The sequence below is a fragment of the Chionomys nivalis genome, chromosome 3 (genome assembly GCF_950005125.1).
Source record: "Chionomys nivalis chromosome 3, mChiNiv1.1, whole genome shotgun sequence".
NCBI classification, from domain to species: Eukaryota; Metazoa; Chordata; class Mammalia; order Rodentia; family Cricetidae; genus Chionomys; species Chionomys nivalis.
In genome coordinates, this window is record NC_080088.1 from 93,232,110 (window position 1) to 93,257,666 (window position 25,557).

The window sequence follows — 25,557 nt, forward strand, 5'->3', positions numbered from 1 at the left end:
AGTAACTAGGGTGCAAGCATGGTCTCCGAGTAGCTTAAATGAGAAAAGAGATGTAGGGGCTTTGTCTCGGGTGTCCCCACACAGCTATTCACGGCATCCTGTTCTGGGGAGATGTCAGCTGTTTGTTTTGAGCCTAGGAACCAGTGTTGCAGGTCTGTAGAATGGTGCTGGCTGAGCAGGTACATCCCCGATGCAGTCCCCACAGCCCCCATGCTTATGCAGAACAGCAAAGTATCATTGGTGTATATGGCTCTGTGTCAGGGATAGGGACGCAGAAGGACCACATTTAAAAAAACTCAAAACAAAACAAAACCTGACACTGTTTTCAACAAGCCCCAACAATGCTTGGTATGCTGTAGAAACTATGAAATTCAGAGCTTGGTACCATAAAGTTTTATTGAAACTGGTCGACCACCCTGTTGTTAGTAATGTCCACAGCAACAGGAATTAAGCTCCCAGAGACTAATAGAGGTGCCTCCTAGAATCCCCCAGTGAGGGGCTGGGTTGTGGCTCAGTGATAGAGCCACTGCCTAGAATCCCCCAGTGAGGGGCTGGGGTGTGGCTCAGTGGTAGAGCACCTGCCTAGAATCCCCCAGTGAGGGACTGGGAGCATGGCTCAGTGGTAGAGCGTCTATCTAGCTGTGGTTGAGGGCCCTGGGTTGAGCCCCAGTACTTGGGGCTGGAAGGACTTCTTAATTAAAAGTGGTGAAATGGATGAGTCTGAAGTTTAACCTTTCTGAACAACATCATCTCTTCTTAAAAATAACCCTCAAAGTTACGCCCCGACACAAACACCATAAGGGATGTAGATATCAGGTGACAATTCTGACAGGAGGAAGCAAAGCTCTCTCCCTACTCATTAGTCAAAGAAACACACATTCGCAGGAGACATTCTGCTAGCTTGTTTCTTAGGGCTCATGTGCTAAGGGAACAGTTTGGGCTGTCCATATCTGTATGGCACTGCTGTGTATGGTGGCCCAATCAAGACTCCCACAGTTCTCTCACCAATATTGAGTCATCTTCTCCCCTAGTTCCAGGTGTCTACTCCTAGGTCAGGGCCAACTGCCTGTCCTGTTCCTTCCTGTGTTTAGAGCCTTGTCTCCAGCATGGCACCCAGCCTCCTGCACCTGGCTGAACACTCAGGATTTAATTGACCCACTAAGTTAGTCCCTCATTGGGTGGTGCTCCACGGTATTCCCTCCTCGTGCTCCTGAGGTAAACCTGGTGATGCTGTGAGGAATGGAATGCGAGCACAGTGCTGTCGTCTACCTTGAACCTGAGGAAAGCAGGGCACCAACCGCTTTCAAACCCCCAAGGAGGAGGCTGGAGTCACCCAGGGTTTCCTGCTAGGCCCTCAGGGTAGCCCTTTGTTGAACCATATAACTGGGTGCATGTTCTGTTAGACTTGTGCTATGGACCGACTGCATTTAGGGAGAGTGAACAGATAGAGGTTTTAGATGCTTGTGGCTACATTTAATAATGTACACACATACTTGTTCAAGTAGAGTGAGCCTGCCATGGACACAGGGAACAAGGTCAGCCTCCCGAGGATTTCAGGGAGACATAGGGAGGGAACCCTAGATAGTCACTGAAGGCTCTAGAGCAGGGGTGGAGCTTGACTACCACCCAGGGCACACGGTATCTATGAGTCCAGTGTCAGGAAGTTTAAGAAGCATGGCAAGACTCCAAAGCCGACCTGCTGGAAGGTGCTCTGGCTGCTGTTGAACCCCAGAAACCAACATTCTGCACAGAACCTGAAAGGGCCTCATATCTCCTCTCATGCCATCAACACAAGGGCTTTCAAGGAGCCAGAAAAGCAGACCGGCCATAGGAGCAAGCCCAGGACGACAGCCATAGGAGCAAGCCCACAGTGACCGGCATCATTATCATAAAGTCCACAGGCATCACGCTGCCAGGGACTGGGAACACCTGTCTTTCTGTAGTCATGTCCCTGCTAGGTACTTTATCAGAGCCACGGGCATAAAGCTGGGACAAATATCAGCTGCTCAGAATGTCCTTAAGTAAGACACAAAGCACTTCCCAGTCTATACTTGGTATTAACAATGGTTACTGGGTCGGTTGTCGTTCACACCTGTAATTCCAGTAGTCAGAGACCCAAGTTTCAGACACCCTGAACTACAGAGTGAAATCCTTATCAAATGAAAGGGAAAAAGAGAAATAGAAAAGAAAAAGTCAGAATTAGTGAGATGATGAATGAAATAGAGACAAACAGAAACCACGAAAACCAGAGTCTCTCTTGTTAATACACATGTAATGAGCAGTAAGTCCTTGGGGACCATCTGACAGACGGCACCAGGACAACTCTCTGGTGATCTGGAAAAAGATGGATTTAGGCCTTGATTCTGAGCCCACACAGCGAAGAGACTATGGAGGGAGGGTCTGCAACTTCAAACAGAAGGAATGAGCTGGCACAGCCCAGAAGCAAATAGGCATATTTATCAACTCACTAAGGAATCTTCAAAGCCTGAGCCAGGCCTGTTGGTGCAGGCTGTCACCACAACCACTTGCAAGGCAGAAGCAGTGGGGAGCTCAAGTTGAAGGCCATTCGGGGCGACTTCATGAGATACTGTCTCCCTACAGAGAGTTCTTACAGCAAGATGGGAACTAGAGGCTGAGCCTCTTATGCTGTTCACAGGCCAGCTAGTCTGGGTACTCACGGGTGAGCAGAGACCCTCCCTCAGACTGGCGGAAGGTGACGACCAGCACAGAGATGGTCCTCTGACCTTCACGAGTGCATTATGACATGTGTCTGCGCACACAAGCAGATGATCACACACATATCATACATACATATATCACACACATGTTTTGCATGTCATACATCACATACATGTCTGTACATACAAAGGTTTTTTTTTTTTAAAAAAAAGAATCATGGGATTTAACTGTTGACTTCACATGCTGAAAGAGGCTCTCACACTCTGCCTCAGATCATTTACAAACTAGTCCCCTCCCCAACCACTTTTCTGGGTCCAATGAAGACCCAGAAGCTCAGGGGCCAGTGTGGAAGATAGTTCCTGAGCGGGAACAAAGGAATGGCTTCAAAGGGGATTCCTCACAACTGAGAGCTGACTACAGAACTAGGGATGGATGGGAGTCAGGTCTGGAACTCCCACAGGGAACATGGCATGGAACCCTGAAGGGTCAGTCTTCTTGTCCCAGGTCAGGTAGAGCTGAAAGGTGTCCATCTAGTGAGCATGGCCTTGGCAGCAGGTAGAGGGAGTGAGGGCCTAGAATTGGGGTGAAGGGTTGTCCTCATCTCCAGCCTGTCTCTCAGCTGCTCTAGGGACTGAGAATTGTGGTAGAGAGCTGCCTTGGGCAGTGACAATGTTCTCAGCATAGCCTAGCTCCCTCGAGGTCTCTGAAGTGTAGTCCAGACCCAGAACTGCCTTGATACCCTGCGGGTGTGGCGGAAGCTCCCCTGTACCTGCTTCCACTCTGGGTTCCCTTGGCTCCCATCCACTGGCACCTCCTCCAGAGCCAGCATGACCCTTGCCTCTGGCCCCAGACCTCCATCTGAGCTCAACACTAGCCTGCTAGCTATGCCCCCAGGCCTGCTCCAATGATGTGCCTCCCTCTGGTCTTCTTTCCCCTTCTTGCTGACTCACCGTCACCCAGCCCTTCTCTGGGCTCTAGGCACCTTGAGGACAGAGTCTTGCGCAGCTCTAGTCTTGTTCTCTTTTCACCTTCTGCTTTGGAGATGCCAAGGAGCAAACCCCAGGCCCGCACCTGCCGGACAAGCACTTCCCCTCTGAGCCACATCCCTAGACCGTGAGTCATATCCTGAGTTTCCCTTAGCTGAGGATCCTTGTGACCCCACACGGCTCAGACGAGACTGAGTAACTGCTGCGTTCCCCAGCCACGTGGAGCTGCTCGGCTGAATGCCTTGTTTCCTTTCCTTCCTGGCATGTCTGTAAACTTTGCTGGGTAGCTGGAGCCAAGTACCCAATTAGGGATTTCTCTCCGGTTTCATTCAGCCCATAATTGAAGTGGGAGCGCCTTCGCGCCTGACACATCAAACAAGCGGGCACCCTGGAACCCCAGCCTGGATATACTGGGCAGCCCTGACCTCCCCACCTCTGACCTACAGCGCTAGGTTGGGTCAGGCTGGGCCAGGAGGTGTTGGCACAGCAAGTGCTCCCCAGTCAAATGAGGGCAGGGCCCTTCAGCTAGGGGTCCCCATGGGAAGTCATCCTGGCCTAGCTTGGCATCTGCCATCTGCCCTTAGTTTCTTGTCTTGGAGAGAGGGTGGCATGCTCACCTGCCTTCCTGGGCAGTCACGAGGCTGACCTTAGTAGCTAGTCTGCATTCCATGACTGAGGCATATGCTCTATATTCTGTGCCATGAAAACATAAAGATTGTGGTATGGGGTCCATTGGAGTTGGGGCCACTATGGGGTTCTGGGGTTGTGGGGTTCATCTGAGTTGGCATAGATAGAAAGTCACCCACCTCTCCCAGGAGCCTGCACCGGGCCCTATCCTCTGCGCCTCACCACACTGAGCAGCAGCACCTTCCGTCCCCAGCTGTCTAAGGGTGTAATTAACTCAGTGATTTAGTGATCTTACAGCGGTGCTCTGCCTCCACGACAGCCTGGCTTTAGAATGTTCCCGTCACCCTGATGGGTCCCCAATGCCCTTGCAATCCTCCCTGCTCCCACTCACAGCCCCAGGCAATCACTGATCTTTCTTCTGTTGATTTGTCTTTTCAGAACATTTGTCTAAATGGAACCTTACACTACACAGGCCTTTGTTCTGGCTGCTGCTGCTGAGTGAATACTTTCGAGATTCAGCTATGATTGATATATATATATATATATATATATATCCATATTCCTTTGTATGGCTAAGTAATATTCCACCATGTGGATGGCACATGTGTTAGGGAAGTCATTGATGGTGGACATTGGGTTGTCTCCACTTTGGGCCTCTGTGAGTCATGCTGCTGTGGACATTGGAGATATGCCCATGTCTTATGTGTAGAAGGGCATTTCTGGGTTACCTGGTACATTTATCACTTTTGTAAGGAATAACCTAATTGTTTTCCAAAGTGGTTGTACCAGTTGACATCCCCTTATGAGGGTCCCCCGCGTGTGCTCACCATCCTCCCTGCCATTCGTCTTTCCTGGCTTCTTGACAACAACATCCTCTGTGGGTGCATTTCCCTAATGACTAATGATTCGGAGCTCATTTCTGCAGCTTATTAGCCATTCATACATCTTCCTCGCTGAGACGCCTCTTACATCGGCGCCCAGTTTTTAATTGGATTGTTTGTCTTCTAATCATTTTCTTAATGCTTTCGTCTGATAAGCAGCGTTTTTAATTTTGATGAAGTGTAATTTATCAGCTCTTCCTTCCATGGCAGGCGCTTGGTCCTGGGGACTTCGATCACCCCAGCTCTATGGTTGCCCATGATTTTCCAGAAGGGCTCAGTTTTAGACCCTGTGCCTCGCCATGTTAGTGTTGGGATGATGGAATCCAGCTTCATTCATCCTCTTTGGTCCTTAGTCATCCCACCACGCTAGGCTGCTTTCTACTGCTATGGTAAACACCATGACCAAAGCGATTTGGGAAGGAAAGGGTTAATTTCCTTACTTGTCCCTTTCACAGCCCACAGGTAAGTCAGCCCAGGAGCTCTAGGCTGGGACTGTAGTGGAGGCTGTAAGGGAAAGCTGCTTATTAACCTTTTCCCTATGGCTTGCTCAGCCCACTTTCCTGTAGAACCCAGGCCCACAAGCCCAGGGGGGACTGCACAGCAGTGGCCTGGGCCTTCCCACATCAGTCATTAATGGGGAAAATGCCTCACAGGCTTGCCTGCAATCCAGTCTGATGGGGGCATTTTCTTACCCAAGCTTACCTCTTCTCAGATGACCCTAGCTTGTATCAAATGGACAAAAACCTAACCAGAACACTTGCCTTCCCAAATCCCAGCACTCTGGAGGTGGAGGCAGAGGAGCAGGGGTTTGTAGTTTATCCTTGGCTACCTAGTAAGAAGACCAGCCTGAGTTATAATAATAATAACAATAACAGCTGCATTTCTCTGACTCTGAAGATCAGCTCAGGGTGTGGGTTCTAGTCCTGAACTGCTTTGTCTTGATGATCATATTTTCCAACTCTCCATAGTTCACCCTGTCCTGGCAATCCCATCCCTTGTCACACTTGAAACAGAGGCCATGGGTCCTGGACCTCTTCTGGAGGATTGCCTGCCCTTTTATGTGCTTTCCTGGGTCAGCTGCCTCTTTCTTCTTGCTTCTTTGTAAAGAGGTACAGTGTGTAACTTCTCCTGGGGATTCTATTTCTGTTCACCTCAAATTCAGGTGCCAATAACAGACCAGAGAGATAATTCCATCCAAGTCCAGCATGGTGAACCATTGAGTGTATTGGGGTTCCTTACAGGCAGGTGGATGGATGTGGGGTTGCTTATAATGGGTGATAAGCTGCTGACAGAAGTGTGGGTGACTCTAGCAGCTGCATCAGGTTCACCCCAGCATGCTGATGACTCTTGCAAGCTGTGCCCCTAGGGCTTCCAACACAACTTGCAGGCAACTTCTCTGAAGAATCTTCTCCCCAGCAACTGTTTACTCATATAACCTTGGGGAGGGTGAGCCACTGCACTATCCCCCTCTACGTGGGGGCATAGAGAGCCTCTTGAGGAGCACTACAACCCATTTGATTTCAAGATGCCCAGGGCCATGTCTGTCACCTCATGGGTCCACTGTAACATGCACTTTCTGGCCAAGCTTCAAATTTCCGAATCTCCCTGCTCTTCCCTTGTTTGTTCCTACTCAGCTACAGACTCAACTGACAGTAGCAATATCCATGCCAGTCCAAATGCCGTGCTGCCTTGAGATTTCCTCCAGATCCTACTCAACCCAGCACCCAAAACTCCACCTCCTGCACAGTAGACCCTCTGCAGTGATAGAAGGAGACAGAGTGGAGGAGACCATGGTACACAGATCTATCAGCCCCAGCAGGACACCCAGGACGCAGGGCTCCTGCTCTTCATGGCCACTGGGACCATCGGGTGTTATGTGTGTTGTCTCTGGAAAGGAACAGGTGGTTCTTATTAAAATGCTGAGAACTGAAAAGACTTCAGGGAGCCTTGGGCAGTGTTTGAAAGGGCGGGATCAAGGGTCAGTCGAAGGCTGGGAGGTAGTTCTGTTGGAAAACTCTTGCCTTGCCAACATCATGAGGTCAACCCTCAGAACCCATATTTAAAAATCTGAGCATGTTCCCATGAGCATGATCCCAGTATTGAGGAAATGGAGACACGTGGGTCTCTGGGACTCTGACCACCAGCCTACCCTACTTGGTGGCTCCAAGCCATGAGAGACTGACTTTTTTTTAACTCTATGACTTATATTTTTATTTTGTATGCATCTGTCTGTATGGGGTGGCGCATATGGAAGTCATAGAACAGCTTTCACAGGTCAGTTCTTTCTTTCTATCTTGTGAGCCCCAAGAATCTAACTCAGATCAAAAGGCGAACAACTGAGGAACAACATCAGTGGGTGCCCTTGACCTACACATACATGTGTGTGTTTGTGCAGGCACACATGTACAGGACACACACATACGTACTCATGTGTGCATACATACATATGTCTGTGCATACACACACTTGTATGCACACACGTGTGCATGAACACACTCAGCAGAGTTAGTAGGGCCCTACTCCCTGCTCTATCTAATAGAATCTAGGCAACCTGGACTCGGCCCCAGCTCTGGCCGTGTTTAGCCATCAACATGTTACAACAGTCATGCCATCATAGGCCAAGGCTATCGGCCCCCTCTGAACTCCGGGCCATGGAGAACAGGAGGGCCACATTTGCTCCCTTTCTTTGAGAGCTGATGATTTCCAACCAAGCCAGTCTGTGTCCTCTCTTCCGGGCTAGTGTGTGGCAGGAAGACAGGAATCCCCAGCTCTTCTCTTCTTACCTGGGGCTCCTCTCTGGCCTAACTGTGGCCTTCCTCTGGCTCTGCCTTACCATAACCCAATGTCTCCAAAGTCTCAGTTGCTGCCTGATCCTAGTATCCTTTAAAAACCTTCTCCGAGCTGCTCCGGCTGCTGAGTTGGTTCTGTAGCCTTTTTTTTATTCTGCTCTCTGAAGAATTGGTTCCATTCAAGTCCGAAGCCGTCACATGCATTAGCATGTATTTAATAGACTACTATGTCTTAAGGAGGGGGGCACAGGAGACTTAAAGCTTGTCTCACCAAGAGCAGACAGATTGACTCGAGAATGACTTGGTCAATAAAAGATGAGCTCTGACCACCCCCCACCCCAAAGGGAGCTCGCCTTCCAGGGAATTATGGTCTGTAACCCAGTGTCAGAAATTAATAATACATCCAGTGTGCAGAACGGATTGCCAGCTTTCAGCCTCAAGTAGACACGAGTTCAGCGCCATGGCTCTTATGTGACTCGTCCTCACTGCCTCTGCTCACTGCTCCATCAGAGCTTCTGTCCTGACCAGAGGACGGCAAACCACCGCCCCAGCCACAGTCTTCTCTTGCAGACAGCCTGCCTTGCGTGTCTGGAAGGAAGTTTCTTGAAGTTTGTGTTGAGACAGCTGTGTTCTCATGCTTTGTGATGCAGTTCTCTGCTTTAAGTGTATTTGGCTAGGCAGGGAAATGGAGGGAAGGTGTATACACCTATGATGGAGTCATGCCTATTGATTTCTGTTTATCTTTATGTGTGATAAACATCAGCTCAGATAGCAGGGAGGATGGCCTTGCAGCATGCTCACAAGGAATGTGTGCCGTATGGCTGCCAGAGTCACCACACCAGGACAGGAGATGCTGGAGCCTGCAGTGGTTCTCACCCCAAGGATGGCTTCCTTGGGGCTGCTCCCATCTGGCCCCCTGTGTTACCCAACTGTGTATGTCTTTGATCTCCCCCACAACTCTTCTCATCTGTCGCCAGCCTCCCTACCAGAGCTTCCCAGTGCAGAGCCCCCTAAAGAGAAGCTTGGCATTTAGAGCCAAGGCAGGAACCCAGCTCTTAGGCTGGCTGCCCTTGGGTAAGACACCAGCTTGTGGTCCAGTGACTTGTCAGAGAGTCTCATGTGCTGCCAACGGAGGCTATGGGTGGAAAACAGTCCTGGAGCAGTACTGGCTGGCATCTCACCCTCTGCAATGCGTCCTATACCCTTCAGTACTTTCCAGCAGTAGACTTGCACACAAGTGCCCGCAACCAGCCAGGCCCTTTTCCTCCTTTTTTGGTTCATTGTTTTTTGGGGGGAGGGGGGTTGTTTTATTTCGTTTTTTCCTTTGAGGCATGTAATCTAGATAGCCTTTCTGCTTCTACCTCTCAAGTGCTGAGATTGCAGGTGTGCACTCACATGTCTGGTTTATACCGTGCTGTGTATTAAACCCAGAGCTTCATGCATGCTAAGCAAGTGCTCTACCAACTAAACCACATTCCCAGCCTTCCTCTCTGTACCTTCTAATGGCCTGTGTGTCGAGGCTTTCCAGTCCTGGTTCCCCGGTCCTCTCTAGCTGTGTATGCTAGAGACCTTCAAGTGGGATCACAGGTTGCTCCAGGCCACGCAGCCCCAGTGTCTAAGGAGAGTGTGGGTCCACCTACTCTTCTGCTCATCGGCTCATTTGATGCTGCTGAGCTTCTTACAGTGACCCTGTGTCAGGCACTGTGGGTGCTAGGCTTGCCCCAAGGGAGACCCAGGCTCTGCTTCCAGGGACTTGTACAGTGGAAGAAGTGGACCCTCAGCCAGACAGGGTAGCATACATGTCCACCAGAGGTACAGGAGCTCAAGGGAGGCCAGGAAGGAAGGCACTTGGAGGTGGTGGGGCTTGTTATAGAAGTGTGCCACCAAGCACGGTCCCTTGTCAGAGGCAGAAGTCCAGGGCCACTTGTAGCATGGCAGAGAACTATACCGTCCATGTGTGTGTGGGTGAAACTGTCGCACACAGCAAAGTGGTGGAAGCCAGGACAGCACTTAGGGCTGGGTTTTCACATCACCCCACCCCACCCTGCCTCCTGCATCTGATCAGGAGGGCAGTCAGCTGTAGCAGGGGGAGAATCAAGCATCTGATTGGGGGCCTCTGGGTCGGTCCTGGGTCTGCAGGAATCCAATGGAGCTTTGATCCCTGGGACAAAGACTGCAAGGATGGCCAGTTGGCAGGGGCTGTAGCTGAGAGCAACTTTGATTGCTGGCAGGGGGGCTCTCCATTTAGGTGGTAACTGGCAGGTGTGCAGTAGAGCAGGAAGCAAGGGTTCATCCCTTAGGACTTGGACACACCAGCTGCGGGGTCATGAGGAAGGGTTGATGTACCCAGGCAAAGTTCCCTATGTGGCAGATGGGCTAGGGTAGGGAGGCCTGTTGGGTGGGTTATAGCCAACTGGAGGATCCATGTTGAGGAACAAACATGTTCACCAGAGATATGGTCCAGCTACACATGAAGCTGCATGTAGTTTGGCCCCAACCCCTGACCCTTGTTTTCCTGAGCTAGAAGTAATACAGCATTGTGCGTGACCTTTGCTTGTCACTGAAGGGGCCTCTCTTGAGCACCTCAGGCGTGTGCCATGGGTCAGAGAGGCTTCTTGGAGGAAGGGTCCATGTCGGGAAGAAGGGCTGGCTGACGACTCAACAGGTGGAGCCATAAAGTACAGCCAGCTGTAGGAGACGGGTAGGACCGTGTAGCTTTATCCCTGCTAGCCAGTGGCCAGGGGTCTTTCTGAGCCTAGGCCTGAGTTGCTGACGGAAACCCCTTGCCCAAACCCCAGGGCAAACCTGAAGTAGCATCACCTGGCACTCAGTATGTTTGTGGGTGTCTCTCAGAGATTCCGTGATCCTGAAGTTCCAGGTTGGGTAATATTGATCCTCCAGGCCTCTGGTTGTCTCCACATCTACCAGCCCATGTCGTGTCTCTCCCACCCTGGAGTACAGCAGGCACCAGGGGCTGCTGATCCTCTGCCACGAAGAGTGCTGCCACAGGGAGTGTGCAGCCTGGCGCTGCAGGGCCTCTCTCACTCTGTCCCTGGGATGGGGGAGGGAATCTTACAAGAACGAATATGATATCAGCGCCCGCTTGTCACCCCGGGACTCTCCCACCCTGTAATCTGGTGGGCTGTAATTGCCAGTGTCTTTTCAAATCATTTTTGTGCAAGGTGACAAGCTGCTTGCTGGAGTGAGCAGTTAATCACACAGAGATACCCCATTTGAAAGGCGCTCAGAGCTTACCCAGGGGCGGCTGCCAGCAGCCAGGCGGGTGCACACAGTCTGCTCATCTGCATATAATTCCAGGGCGAGCAAGCCTCGCTGAGGCTGGTGTAAACCATGCAATTTCCGGCCCAGCAGGGGACACAGGCTGGTGGTGGGGACCAAACCTCGGGACCTCTGGCATCAGTAGAGTTAAAGCAACCCCATTTTCCATAGGGCAGCAGGTGGTGGTGACCTAGCCACTTTGGGAACCACAATCCCCCATCTTTGACCAGCTACCCTACCTGTCGCTCTGCAGGGTGACTTCAGGGAAGGAGGACCCCAAAAGTATCCAAGTTGATACGGCACATCACCTCCACCCACCAGCCATTCCGTTGTTTGCTTGCTTGAAGTTTGGGTTTGGGATGGGCTAATAACCTTTGGTTGGTGTTCTATGCCACTCTACCTTCCTCCATGTGGTGTCCCAGAGGGTTGAGCCCATAGTGTCTCAGCTGGCCCTAGGTCAGTGCTCTGGGACATCTCCTCCTGCCACTCTCTCCAGGAAGCCACAGGGAGCAGGGCACAGACATTCCTGTCACAGCTACAGCAGTGCCCGGCCTCCACAGCTGCTAATAAAATTGCATAAATATTTGATGACTAATTATTAAATATTTAAAAATGTAAAACTGGAATGGTTTGGAAGTTAGCATGGCATGAATAATTCAGTCCTTAGATGCACATCATCTTTGGGTCTGAACAGGGCCAGCACCTCCAGTGCATGATGTAGCTGAAGACATAAGTCCCAGGGACTTCTGGCTAGTCACCAGTCCCCATGCCTAGAAGCAGAGACTGAGGCAGAGTCCCTGTCACACTGCAGGACAAGTCTCAACCTGTAGAGTCAGGAGAGGGTTTATGTGGAATTCTGAGCTGCCGGCCTGGAGCGTGGCAAAGCAAAGAAGGCCCTTTCCTTTGGTGAGCCTGAGACACCATCCCTTCTGGTCAGTGTTCATGTGTCTACGGAGACCAAAGGCCAAGTATTGTCTATTCACTTGACCAGACACTGGAGAGAGTCCATGGTGCACAGGAACCCTCCCAGGGGAGAGAGCCAGAGAGCATCAGGAGCTTAGACCATGACTTTCTCTGTCTACTGCTTCATCTTCAAGGCCGGGCGAGCTGGAAACAGCACCTCTGCCTAAGGTTAGAGGGCCGAAGCTGTGTTCGCTGTAGCCTGTGATAGTCTAGTACCACGGTGATTTTTCCAAGGCCTGAAAAATCCCAGCTTTGGTTAAGTGGATTTTACTCACTTCAGAAAGGAAAATGGTTGGAAATTTTAAGTAAAAAAGAATTAAAAAAAAAAGGGGGGGGGAGGGAAATGGGAAACGGGGAGCAGTTGGAAATTTTAAGTAAAAAAAAAAAAAAAAAAAAAAAGAAAGGAAAATGGCTCTGCCCAAATCCCCAAAGGAATGTCCAAAAAGCTGCTTCTAGCTTTTAATCAGGAGATGCGGGGGCGCTGGGGCATTGGCAGAGTTGCTGCTCCATTGGACCACATCCTCCTTTTTGCTCCTACCCCACAGTATTATAGCTGGGAAGGAGGGGAGAACCTGTCTGCAAACGTGGGAGCCAGAGAAGAGGGCCGCATAGTCCTGGGCATCCTGGTGATGTCATGTCACCCGCACCTGTCATCTCCTCGAGTGACATTCAGTCACTGTGAGGGTAGTGTGTGTTCCCTGCTGGCCCATGTGTGAGCATATTTGCTTCCCTGTGAGAGAACTAGGCTGCATTTCCTACCTGCATGCTCACCCTCGTTGTTTCCATTGAGTGTTAATGTGGTAACGGATCGCCTCAGTTCCCTTGCCGTAACACTCAGACCTGTGCTTCTGTGTCTAGCCCACTGTGGTCGTTTGAGAACAACTCTAATAGGCGAATATATTTGAATGCTTGGTCCCCAGTTAGTGGAACTGTTTGGAAAAGATTAGGAAGCGGCCTTGCTAGAGGAGGTGTGTCGCTGGGGTGGGCTCTGAGCCCACACCAGGCCCAGCCAGGGTCTTTCTCTGCCTTCCTCTGGCTGATCAGATGTAAGCTCTCAGCTATTCTAGCGCCTGCCTGCCTGCCTGCCTGCCTGCCTGCCTGCCTGCCTGTCTGCCTGCCTGGAACCATACTTCTGGCCTTGATGATCATGGACTAACCCTCTGAAACTATAATCAGGACCCCATGAAATACTTTAGTTTATGAGTTGCTTTGGTCACGGTGTCTTCTCACAGCAATAGAACAGTGACAAAGACACTCTAGCTGCATGACTGTTTCTGGCTTCTCAGCAGAAGGGAAAGCTGCATTCTCTTTCTCCAGCCTGAGTATGCTCTGGTGTGTGCGTACACATGCATGCACACCCACACATACATACATATGTGTGTTCCTCTCCACAAGCGGCTCTGGTGAGAGCCGTGTTGAGTCAGTGATGCTCTAACATCCTCATCTTGCCTACCTGGCATGGAGGTGAGGACACTACCTTTGTGGTGTATTCTTTCACATGTTTGGTTTTCTATGCTGGCCAACATGCCCGACTGTTCTGACCTTCTGGAACTCTCTGGAGGGGCTGTCAGTGTCCTCTCAGTGCTTTGAGACGTGGTGGGCCATCTGTCATCTCTGCTTGGATTCTTGTCCTTGGCTAGTCCTCTTGGGGCCACAGCCTGGGATCAGAACACAGCGTACTCTGCTCTGATGGGGATTGTGTAGGCTCTTGCTGCCCCCACAGGTCCCTGCCCTGATGGTCCCCACAGTCATGCAGGTGCCTCCTTCCCCCCTTCCTGTTTTCTCATCGTGTCTCTTGCCTGAGCCAAGAAGGTCCAATGCTCTGTGATGCTGTTTGCTGGGCACTGAAGTAGGTGTTCCATTCCAGACAGGACTCTGGCAGGCCCGTATCCCACACTGTGACTGTAACCCAGAGCCTTGCCCAGCCTCTCAGTTCCTTAGGAACTTGGCATGGTGTTTTTTTGGTTTGTGCTTTGAAACAGTGTCCCATGTAGCCCAGGCTAGCCATAACTCACAATGTAGCCAAGGATGATTTAGCTTCTGATCCTCCTGCCTCTACCTCCCAGGTGTTAGGATTGCAGGCATTTACCACCATGCAGTGCTGGGGATCCAGCCCAGGCCTCATGCATGCCAGGCAAGACTCCTGGTTGAGTCACATCTCTAGCCCCTCAGGAGTTCTCTCTGGAGGGTCTGTGTTTCTCTCTCCAAGGAAAAAACAGTTGGGCTTTCCTTTGTCCTCCTGCAGAGCTGACCCCAGGCTCATAGGGGTTGGCCCTGTTGTGCCCCCGAGCTGCTGCAGCCTGCTGAGGGTGAACATTCAGATCCAGAACTGACAGCAGGGGAGCTGCTGTGATGAAGCACTGACCAAAAGCAGCTTGGGAGGGAAGCGGTCATTTATTTGCCCTACGGGTTGCAGTCCATCACCAAGAGGTACCAAGTCAGGGCCTGAAGCAGAGGAAGCCTACTGACTACTTTATTCTCTTGGGCTTGCTCGGCTACCTTCTTATATGTCCCAGACCCACCTGCCCTGGGATGGCACCACCTACAGTGGGCTAGCCCTTCCCTGTGTACATTCACCATCAAGACAGTGTTCCACAGGCATGCCCATGGGCCAGGCTGAAGGAAGCAGCTTCTCAACTGAGGTTCCCTCTTCTAAAGTTTGTACATTTTCAAAAACCAATCAGCCAGCATAGGGCTTGGAGAAGTGGGTCGATGGTTAAGAGTACATACCTTCCGGAGAATCTGAATTCAGTTCCCAGCACCCACATCAGGCAACTCACAACCACTCCGCCCTCGGGGGGATCTGATGCCTCTGGCCTCCAAGGGCACCTGCGTTTGCATGCACATATTCACACTTAAGACGACATACTTTAAAATGATAAAAATAAATCTTAATAAAAAGCAGCCCAGCACCCACCTTTCTGCCCACAGACTGTACTGGTACAGGTGGATGACTGCTGAGAGCCCCATAGCCATCTTCTCTCTGGTTATCTCTTCTCTGTGTCTACCTCACGTCTGTCCTTCTGGCCCCACTAGTATCAGCCATTCTGCAGACTCTAGGCCAGGAGCTGAAACTCCAGAGATCTGAGCGCATAGACACTTATTATCCCGCCATCTCTGCTCTTAGGCAGGAGTGCGCATCCCCACTAGCTTTGATCTGGAAGAGCACAGGCTATTTCTGTCTCGGTCCTTCCCTCAGTGCTTTCACAGCTGCCTCCTGTGAGTCCAAAAGGGCACGCATGGGGCTGAGATAGTGAGGGTTGTCAGCTCAGAGCCGTCCTGTGGCCTCCCCAGAGGAGTGGAGCCAACCAATAGGGCCCACCTGAGCTTACAGGCCAGATGTGGAGCAGCAAGTGTTTGGGCGCAAGACCTGATATGCCTGCCCCAGGACCACTCTGGAAACCGTCAAGTCTGGCTTGGGTTCTGATGAGCAATCACATCCCTTCTCTGACTCCCACCTGTCACCTGCCACATTCCTGTGCTTATAGGACAGCCAGGCTGTCCTTGTGGAGGGGCCATAGGAAGGGAGGGCATGGACAGCCTCGCCTGGGGACACCAAGGTGAGGCACAAAGCTGGAGAGTGGCAGCAACTACAGCTTCCTCCTGGCAGCAGGCAGGACTTGAGAGTTGGGAAGGCTCGTGACAAGATGGAAGAGCACTCAGAGCTGCCAGAGAGTGAGAGGGTCTGGCCCTGCGGAACTAGAGGACTCCCCCAGAACAAGGCTGCCCCTCACTGTGTCTTGATCTCAGAGTGACCTCTAGACCCAGAGCTACCTGGATTTCACCCCACCTACCACTCTGACCCCCACCCTGTGTTGTTACCTGCACACTTGTGAGTGACTGAAGACATTTCCCCAAGGCCAAGGTCACTGCAGACCCCAAGGCCCTTTGCCTCCCAGGAGAAGCCCAAAAGCAGCCTCTGCTCTTGGTCACTTTGGAAAGAGGCTGAGTGACAGCCGTGGCAGCAGACTAATGACACTTTTAAGGTGGAGCCCATCTTTTATTGATTTAATCCAAACATCGAAGTGAATTATTCATTCTTGTTTATGTAAGTCACCAAGCCACAGAAATAACAAGGAAGTTGAAGCACCCCAAATCAATTATTGTTTCCAGGCTTTGGGCATCACCCTCTGCTTGTCTTGTCTGTCTCCCCCCACCCCCCACTAGCCTCACACTCTCCCTGAAAGAGGAGGCTTCTACTCCCAACCCAATGGTAATAAGCGATCCTCCTTTGCGGCCACAAACATACCTGTGAGTGCCTGGCATGTGGCCAGACACCTCCATTCATCCTCAAGAATCACACTGACCCTCCCCATGGGCCTTCCATGGGCCTGGGTCTCCCCACCTGCCTCTGAGATCTGAACTGCACAGAATGCCTGTTTCCTTCCCCAAGATCAGCCTGTGTTTGGTCCTAAGATCTAATCGTCCCCTTTAGACGTCTGGGATCTAGCAACAGTTATCACAGTCTCTGATGGCTGGAACATCCCTGGGAAGTGTGGTCAGTGAATTTCTTCTCCTGCTGAAGGCTCTGGCTCCAGGAAGAGGAGGGGCAAGGGATGCCAAGAAGAGCCCTGGGGTCATGGCTGCCAATTAACCTTTCATTTTCATAGTCTGATCACTCGATTAATCAAGGCTCGGGGTCTGTGTCCTGTTGAAGGGGCCCTCACTGTGGAGAACAGTGTCTGCCAAGGCCTCTGTGCTGGGTGATGGATGAAGGAGCCACAGGGCAGGGCCAGCAGCCAGGCGACAGCCCCACAGGTGAGCTTCTGCCTACCGGCTGGGTCTGTCAAACCATTTCTCCTCACAGCCCTTGGTACCAGCATGCTTTTCTCAGAGTGTGCTTCCCGCACATGGACTGTGGATGGGTTGTTGCATTCTAGAGTATGAGGGACAGGAAGGATAGTGACAGCCCTGCTGGCGCCCATCAGCTGCATGGCCCAGTGGCATGTTCACCTGGAGGTGTGTGACTTTTTCTGTGGTACATAAAAAAATCTGTCCATCCTAGATAGGACAGCAGCAGCAGAACAGTCCACCCAAGGCGAGGCTGATGAGCAGTGAGTGTATTGGGGTTACGAATGGGAGCACGAGCAGTTCCCGTGTGAAGTGCAGTGACTCGTCGAGGGAGCTGCAGCACCGAAAAACCCACCCCAGCATTGGGAACAGCTCACCCAGCTGTGTTCCTGAGCTCCTAGGGCAGCTTGCAGGAGGTCTCCTCTCCCTAGCAGTAGTTACTAGAACCCTGGGGGATGGAGGCAGAGACTTTCTGAGCTTCCTAAGCTTTGATTACTTCCTGAGCCCTGCTTACTGAGTACTCACCGAGTCTTACGGGGCCTCCCTCCCAGAGGGACTGCTTCAGTTGACAGAAAATGACAACGTGTCACCATATCACAGTGGGTGATGTGGCTTCAGAGTTTATGTATTTGGCTTAGGCTGGCCTCCAAGGATCATTCTGGCTAAATCCTCAAAACTATATCTGGGGACAGTCACATCTCCTGGGAGATGGCCGGGAGACAGAGAGGTGGCAGAGCCGAATGGGGACTCAGCCTCCCCTGGTCTCCATTTTCCTTGGGGTTGCTCAGAGCTTCTGGTTCCCACATCTCTCTCATGGGACTCAGGCTCCCCACCCCCACTGATCTCTGGAAGGCCCCCCTATCTCTGTGAACTAACCACCCTCTGGGTCTGTGATGTGCAGGGCACAGGTTTATTCTCCCTCCTGCCTCAGGCCTGAGCTAAGATGCCCCACCTCAAGATCTTTCCCATCCTGCTCTTTCACGGTGGGCCCATGAGGGGCCTGCTCAGGACTTGGGCCATAGAGTGAGTCTCTTGGGCCCTGAGTTCTTCTTCACTTAGGGTTCCCTTTCCCCATACACTGCTCAGGATTACTGTCCTCAGAGGAGCCCAGTTTTCCCTGTGTCCCTTGAGCACATATCATAGCCGATGTTAACTAACCCCAGCCGCTCATCACAATGAGATGAGCCCATCGCACACCCACTTCCTGAGCCTGATCGCCCAGGCCTATGGGGTTCCCCTTGTGAGCTCCATGCAGGACTTCCAGGAAGCGCCCAGCTCCAGACAATCCCTGTGTGTGTGAGTGGAGCCAGGCTAGGTAATTAACTGGGGCATAAATCAGGGCTTAATTACTCAGCAGGCACCTTGGGTGAGAGATTCATGGTAATTGTGTGTGCTCCTGGTGGCTTTGCACAGCTGGCTTCTCCCTGAGCACCAGTAAACCGTGGCGAGCAATGGGGAGGTGGAGCTCTACCCTGAGCGATACTACCAGAGACACTTGGGAGGTTGAGGAGGAGGATCTAGGCACAGTTTTATGAAACCCAACCAGACCTTGCTGAGGGACAGGGAGGGTCCATCTGGTCTCTGATGGCCAGCATGTGGACTTGTGTCTATCTTCCTCTGCTGTACTAGCTCATGCAGGGCAAGTGACCAACCCCAGGACAGGAGCTCAGGCTGCAGGTGACTGTCCATTTGCCCAGAGTGGTTGGGGACTCTGACCCTCACTGCAGACATGATCCTCCAGTGTGTCCTTCTCCAGCAGGCTCTGGAAACTGCTAGCCTTCTGGGACCAGTCACCACCAAAACATGACCAATTGTTCCACAGAGCTTCCTAACAGTGACCAGGGTAATGTCCTGCTGGGCATTGTCACTCTGCCAGCAGTGTATCTGGTCAGAGCATCTGTCTTTCAGAGTACTGTGCTTTGGGTTTTTTTTTTTTTTTTTTTTAAGTACTGTTGTTGAAATAGTGACTTTATTATGACTGCCACCAGAAGGTCACATTGCTTCTCTGGATCCTTGTCCTTTTTCTCCTGATTTCTCAGAGCCCATGGATGGGCACCAGCCTCAGGCAGCAGGGGCTCAAATTGGGCCATGCTTTATCCTTGCCCTTCCCCTGGCTACCCTCCCTGTCACACCTGTGCCCAGTGACACTCACACCACGCCCCTCTCCCTGCAGAGCTGCGGAAGCAAGTGGAAAGTGCCGAGCTGAAGAACCAGCGGCTCAAGGAGGTTTTCCAGACCAAGATCCAGGAGTTCCGCAAGGTTTGCTACACGCTGACTGGCTACCAGATTGACGTGACCACTGAGAGCCAATACCGCCTCACCTCCCAGTATGCCGAGCACCAGTCCGACTGCCTCATCTTCAAGGTAGGGAGCACTACCTATGTGTCGCCATACCAGTTCATGCAGTGCCATGTCCTCAAGGCATAGTCTTCCATGGCAGGAGGGGACATGCTGGGCCCTTTCTCCCAACTCTTGAGGGGCACTGACCTGGGGTCACGTCTACTTGGCTTTCTTTAATTCATACTCTGAGTCTCTACCAGGCTCCGCCATACAGCTTGGGACACTTCAACCTTGTCCAGAGGCAGTAGGTGCCCAAAGGATGGTGAGGAGCATGGCAGGCATCTTACTGCCAGACTTCTGCCAGAGGTCAGTGTGTGGCACAGCCCACGTAAGGGAAAGGACAAGCTGTGTGTGCCAGCTAGTTAGTGGTCAGGCCAAAGGTATCAGAGTTGATCCTGTAGGTTTCTGGGTAAGCCCTGTAAGGTGGGAAAGGGGCAGTGGTCTTCAGGAAGCATGTACCTGTTGGAGTCTCATGTACAGTGAGCACCTGAGGAGGGATGCCTCTTCATTGAAACAAAAACAACATACCCCAGAGAGAGGGTGCCTGGGACATGGCCTGGCCAGACCATGGGCACAAGTTCTCAGAGCAAACAGGTCCAGCAGAAGTGAGGTTGGTCGATGCCGAGAATGGAATGGTATAGCTGCCAATCTGGGGTTACAAGGGCTTGCTCATCCCTGGCAAGCACCCTTACTCCCTGTCCCTGGGATGGTGTTATGGTACCAGCATGGCATGTGGCCCTGCTGTGGTCTGTGATCCCAGTGTTGTGTGCGACTGTGTGGGGAAGAGCCTGGTCAGTAGCTGTGGGTGTAGCCAGCTCCATTCTGTATCGCATGTGGCTGGGCCTCCTACAGTCTGTAGCCAGACTGTCTGTGCCCTGCAGAAACAGAAACCAGCTTCCATTTCTACCTAAAATCTATGCCCAATGTTGCCTACATATTTTAAGCAGACTTGCACAGAAACATAGTTCCTGTTTGTTGTTTTTCCTTATTCCCACCCATCTGTCTTTCTGCCCCTTTGAGGGGACGCTGCCCGTTGTGGTGGTCAGAGGCACACCAGATGCAGCACCTACTGCTCCATGCAACTTCGTGGTGTGTCTCGGAGACTTTCTGAATTTCTCAGATTTCATCCATCCATTTTTATACTTCTTAGCACTCTTAAACCTTTGACTAAGTAAATAAATATTTGAACGCCCAAAGTCTCTAAGTCAGTAAGCTATCAGAAATGTATTTCTTCGCTTTTGTGTACCTTTGAATAGCTCAGGATCACTGATGGGTATTTAATTTAATACAGTGTAGGGATTCCATGTTTTTTTTTTTTTTTTTAAAAAAAAAGATTGGTAAATGAAGATGCTCTGAGCAGCTGTCATGATGAACACATCACTTACATCGGTGTTTGTAGACAAGCTCTAATTTGCATTCCAAAGTATTCTAGGCTTTTTATTTTGTTTCGTTCTTTGGTGGTATGGGAATGGAACCTAGGGCCTCCTGCATACTAGGTATGCAGGCACTCTGACACCGAGCCACGCTCCCAGCCTCTCTGGAGGCCTAGGCAAGCACCCTGCCACCGAGCCACGCTCCCAGCCTCTCTGGAGACCTAGGCAGGCACCCTGCCACTGAGCCACGCTCCCAGCCTCTCTGGAGACCTAGGCAGGCACTCTGACACCTAACTACCTCTCCAAGTTCCCTTTTTACTTCCTATTTAAAGACAGGGACTTAACTAGTTGCACTTGTTAGCCTTGAACTTGGTCTGCAGCTCAGGTTGGCCTTAGACTTGCAATCCTCCTGCTTCAGCATGCACCCCAAGGTCCTACTGTATTCTGTTTTTAGAGGTTCTCAAAAGCATGGTGTGCACAACCAGTTCTCAGCCAGGCCAGTCAAGGCTGTACAGTGAGAACCTGTCTCCAGGCAGTGTAAGTCACTTCTGCTCCTGCCCAAAAGGCAGACACAGTCATCACGGTACTGCTCTGTCCCATCGGCCTGTCCCATCCAGATAATTCCAGTCTACTCAGGTCTAGATGTTCTGCCCACCTTCTTTCTGTCACAAGCCCACTTGTGGTGGCCTCCTACCCGTGTATGGGACTTTCTATGCTTCTGGTCCTGCTGCTAGCCTTGACTTTTGTGCGTGGCTTTCGTAGCACACAAAGGAATGAGGGTGAGTGTGGCCACTACTGTCCCTGGTGCACACTGTCTTCACACTCTCACGGTTCCTCACTTGTCTTCCCACCTCTGTCTCATTTACCTTGCCCTTGGGGTTGCCTGGGCAGCCAGCCAGCCTCATTCTCTCTCTCTCTCTCTCTCTCTCTCTCTCTCTCTCTCTCTCTCTCTCTCTCTCACACACACACACACACACACACACACACCACCATTCATTCTCCAGACATCAGTACCCAAGGAGTAGTCAGAGACACCAACACAGCCAGACAGGCAACTGCACTCAACTTGGGGCTCAGATGCAGGCCATCCCTCCTCCATTCCAGGCAACTCCTTCACTGTGGCGGAGGAGAGAAGGGGGCCCCATGTGCTCTGCTGATGAACACCACCCCCAGCCAGTGTGGCTTGAGCCTGTAAAGAAGCCTCTCCTGGGTTCTTGGCTACACCCAGGGTTCAAAACCACCTCAACATCAAGGTGGCCAACCTAGCCACAGTAGGGCCCCCTCAGCACCTGGCATTTGACAGGTAGTAGAACGTATGCACATTCCGAGACAGTGGAATGGCTTGGTGGAAGCTGTGATATGTAGTGGCTAGATATGTGTTGGTGTGTTGCTGTGGTTACCTGTCAGGTGAACGTCACGTGGTGGCCAAACAGGTGAAGAACTTGTTATGTGGTGAAGGGGCTATGTCTTGTGACCTTAGCAGAGGTCTGGGTATAATGGAGAGAGAACACAATTGCATCGTGCCTCTCTGGCAGCCCTTCCTTGTACCATTTTTCTTTGTAACAATACACATACGTGTACAGGTTCATGAGCATGTGTGCATACCTTTGTGTGTAGGGTGGAGACAGGAAACCTCCACCGCTCTCTGTAAGAACCACCCATCTTTTAGAAAGTCTCTCACTGGCCTGGAACTTGCTAGGCAGCCTAGACTCGCGAACCAGCAGGCCCAGGGCTCCACCTTTTTGCTCCTCCTGGCCTAGGATGACAAGGGGGCCACCATGTCCAGCTTTTCCTCATGGGCTCTAGGGCTTGGATTGGGGTCCTGGTACTCATAAGGCGAGTACTTTACCGACGGGACTGTCTCCCAGCAGGGTCTAAAGCAGCCGCTGGAGTCCCCCATGTACCCCGCTCAGTTTCTTGTGGCCCACTCCTCTTTGCCAAGGACAGTGAGTCTTCTGGGCAGCTCAGTCAGAGACTAGGAAATGTTTCTTGCCGGCTACTGGGCTCTGGCTCAGGCTTTCTCCTTAGCCACCTTGGCATGCCGCAGCAAGCATGGCATGGCCTGAGTCTGCCCCTCTGCCCCACCCTCACCCCCTCCTCCATACCTGGCCCTGCTCAGCCTGGCTTTATCCAGCTGTGGAAGAGAGGGCGGGAACCCCGTGCTGGACACACCCTGGTCCTCAGAGCACTGCAGTGTGCCCTGGTGCTGGCCAGCTGCCTGTCTCCGCATCTTCCGCATCTGCTTCCTCGTCTGTCAAGTGCAGATAATCACAGGTTCTGCTGGCCCTGGGGGACCCTGTGAAGGTATGGGACACCCAGGGGCCCCTGTTAGGTGACCTGCCCTCCTGTGTGCAGCCTCTGATGACACCAGGGTCTTTGCTGCTACTGTCCCTGGCAGGGCCTTAAAGCAGTTGCCCAGCATTGTCCACAGTGGGCAAGCCAGGCAGGCAGATCTCAAAAGAGGAGGAGGCAAGATCCCAGACCCAGGCTGTCCTGCCCCACCCACCCGTCTCCCCTAGCGGGGAACATGAGGGCAGGGGGTGGGCAACAGCTGCCTTAAAGCATCTCTGGGTCACTGGTTCACCTGTGTCTGCAGCTTCCATGTTCTCCATGGTACAAGGGCTCTTCCTAGGATGGGGGCTCCTTTGGGCCATGGGCCCACACAGCCTTGAGAAATTCCCCTGTTCAATGCAGTACCAGAAGGACCGCGCTGGTCCTGTGGAGCCCTCCAGCAGGAATCTCACCAAGACTCTAGAGCTGGGTTGGCCCATCCCATGCAATCTTTGGCCATTATATACCCTCTGCAACACTATCAGCTGAAGCAGCTGCATAACCCTTATCTGCCAGCCAGTGCCTGGCTAGCAGAGAGGGTGCTCACAAGATCTATTGGGGGTGGGTGAGAGAAGAGGAAAAATGGATAGGGACCAGGCAAAAGGCAAGCTGACCCCTGTACCCAGGGCATGACCAAATCAGGCTCAGGCAAGCTCATGATAACTTCCGCTCTGCTTTTTTTTTTTCCCCCTAAACAGCTTCCAGGCAGGAGGGGTCTGAAGCAGAGTTAGAAATAGCTGGGGCCTGCTTCCAACCAAGCAGGTTCTGCAAATGTGTGCTGGGATAATTGAGAGTTGGCTCACAGTTCCACATGGCTCCACTTCCCTTCTCAGCCTGGACCCAGCCTCTGCTGTGTGTGGGTGGCTGAGCTGCCTCCCAAGGCTGCTGTGGGAGGGGGAGGGGAGCAAGAGCTTAGTTCCAGCACACAGTGGGAGCCTGGCATCTTGCCCACTCCTCCTCTCCCGAGAGGAGTTAGACCCCAGAGTCTCCAGTTTCCTGAACCTGGAGGCAATGGCCTACCAAATGTCCCCAGTTGTCCTGGTGTGACCTCATTCCCTGTGCTTCACCAGGACCCTCTGCCCAGAAGGAAAAACTCCTGTCACAGAAGTGAGACAGTAAAATGAGAAGCTGGACAGCAGCAGATAGACTTGTCTGCAAACCCCATGAGATGCACGTGGCCCTGACCTTGGATTCCCCATCCTCCATGCCTGTGACCTCGCCACAGTCCACTATAACCCAGGGCCAGCCAGACGCAGACCTGGATTCTGGGATCATAGTGTCTTAGCCATCTAGCACAAGTTCCTGATCTGGGGACAGGATTGCACACTTAAGGGGCTTATTGGTGATGAGTGAGAGTGCATGCATGTATAAAGTGTAGTCCATGCCTTCATCCACATGGGCCCAGCTTTTTACATGGGTGCTGGGGATTGAATCTCATGCCTACATGGCAAGCGATTTTACTCCAGCCTCTTCTCATTTGTTTTGCTTTGGTTTTTCTTAATATAAGGTCTCACTGTAGCCCAGGCAGGCTTTAACCAGAGGTCCTCCTGCCTCTGTCCGGACTTCTAGGATTGGAGGCAGTGACCACCATACAAATGCCATCATGGAGTCTTTCCTTTAATTGGCACATTTTCCCAATCAGAGAAAGCCAGAGGTCACACCGTGGTCAGGGCTCTGGGGGCAGGAGACCAGCTGCAGTTGTCTTCCTGCGCCAGCAGCAGGCCTCCAGGCCAGTGGCTGGACCTCACCGAGCTTCCTGTTCCTCCCCAGCAGTGCTGGTTCATGGCACTGGGCCACAACTTTGGAATGTGTGTTGTGGGCTCTGCGCCACGAATGGGAGATTGGCTTGACTTGCGGTGTGACCCCTTACAGGGGCTTTGTGCCTGGGACACAGTGTGACATTTGCTCTGATAGAACATGCCCAAACCACTGCCTCCCAGAGCTGCTCCTGCCCATTCCCCTGCAGCCTGGTATCCTGAGGTGGGCACTTCCTCAGCCATGTGCCCAGCCTCGGCGCAGGCATAGCACCACCTGTATTATTGGGATTCCGCCTGCCGTGCTTTTGCGGAAGCAGGCAGAGCCCACGCGCAGAACGGAAAGAGCAGGTGAGGAGGCAGCCAGCTTCTGCACACCTGCACCTTATAGTGCAGAGCTGCCAGAAACTGCAGGTGTGCGGATGAGAGGAGGCAAGTGTCACCTAGTCCTGTACCCAGGGCTCTTCAGCCCAGGAGCGTGAGCCATGCTGGATGGGACACCCGAAGAGCCTGGGTCAGTCCCTTCATCCACAGGGTGGCCATGCCAGGGTTGGGTTAGTCAGAGAGCTTGGGGTCTCTTTTTTTTATTTCCTAAATAAACCTCTTAGAGGAAGGGATCAGGTATCTGGCAAAGCCCAGTACACAGCCTGCAGCCAACACTTATTTCTCCTCTGGAAAAGACATCACAGCCCAATTTCTAGGATCTCCGCTCTGCTGCTGTGGACAGGCACAACAACGGTGTGGCCATGTTTCAGTAAGACTGT

The 25,557-nt window shown here is 52.0% G+C and overlaps 1 protein-coding gene across 3 annotated transcripts in view; it reads left to right on the forward strand.

Moving 5' to 3' along the window:
* The window catches only part of Mad1l1 (mitotic arrest deficient 1 like 1), a 315,139-nt gene that overhangs the window by 235,278 nt on the left and 54,304 nt on the right, over positions 1-25,557 (forward strand). For all 3 annotated transcript variants that reach the window (XM_057764608.1, XM_057764610.1, XM_057764611.1), the window contains one exon: positions 19,169-19,359. In XM_057764608.1, coding sequence (XP_057620591.1) covers positions 19,169-19,359 — 191 coding nt within the window. The remainder of the gene's footprint in view (positions 1-19,168; positions 19,360-25,557) is intronic.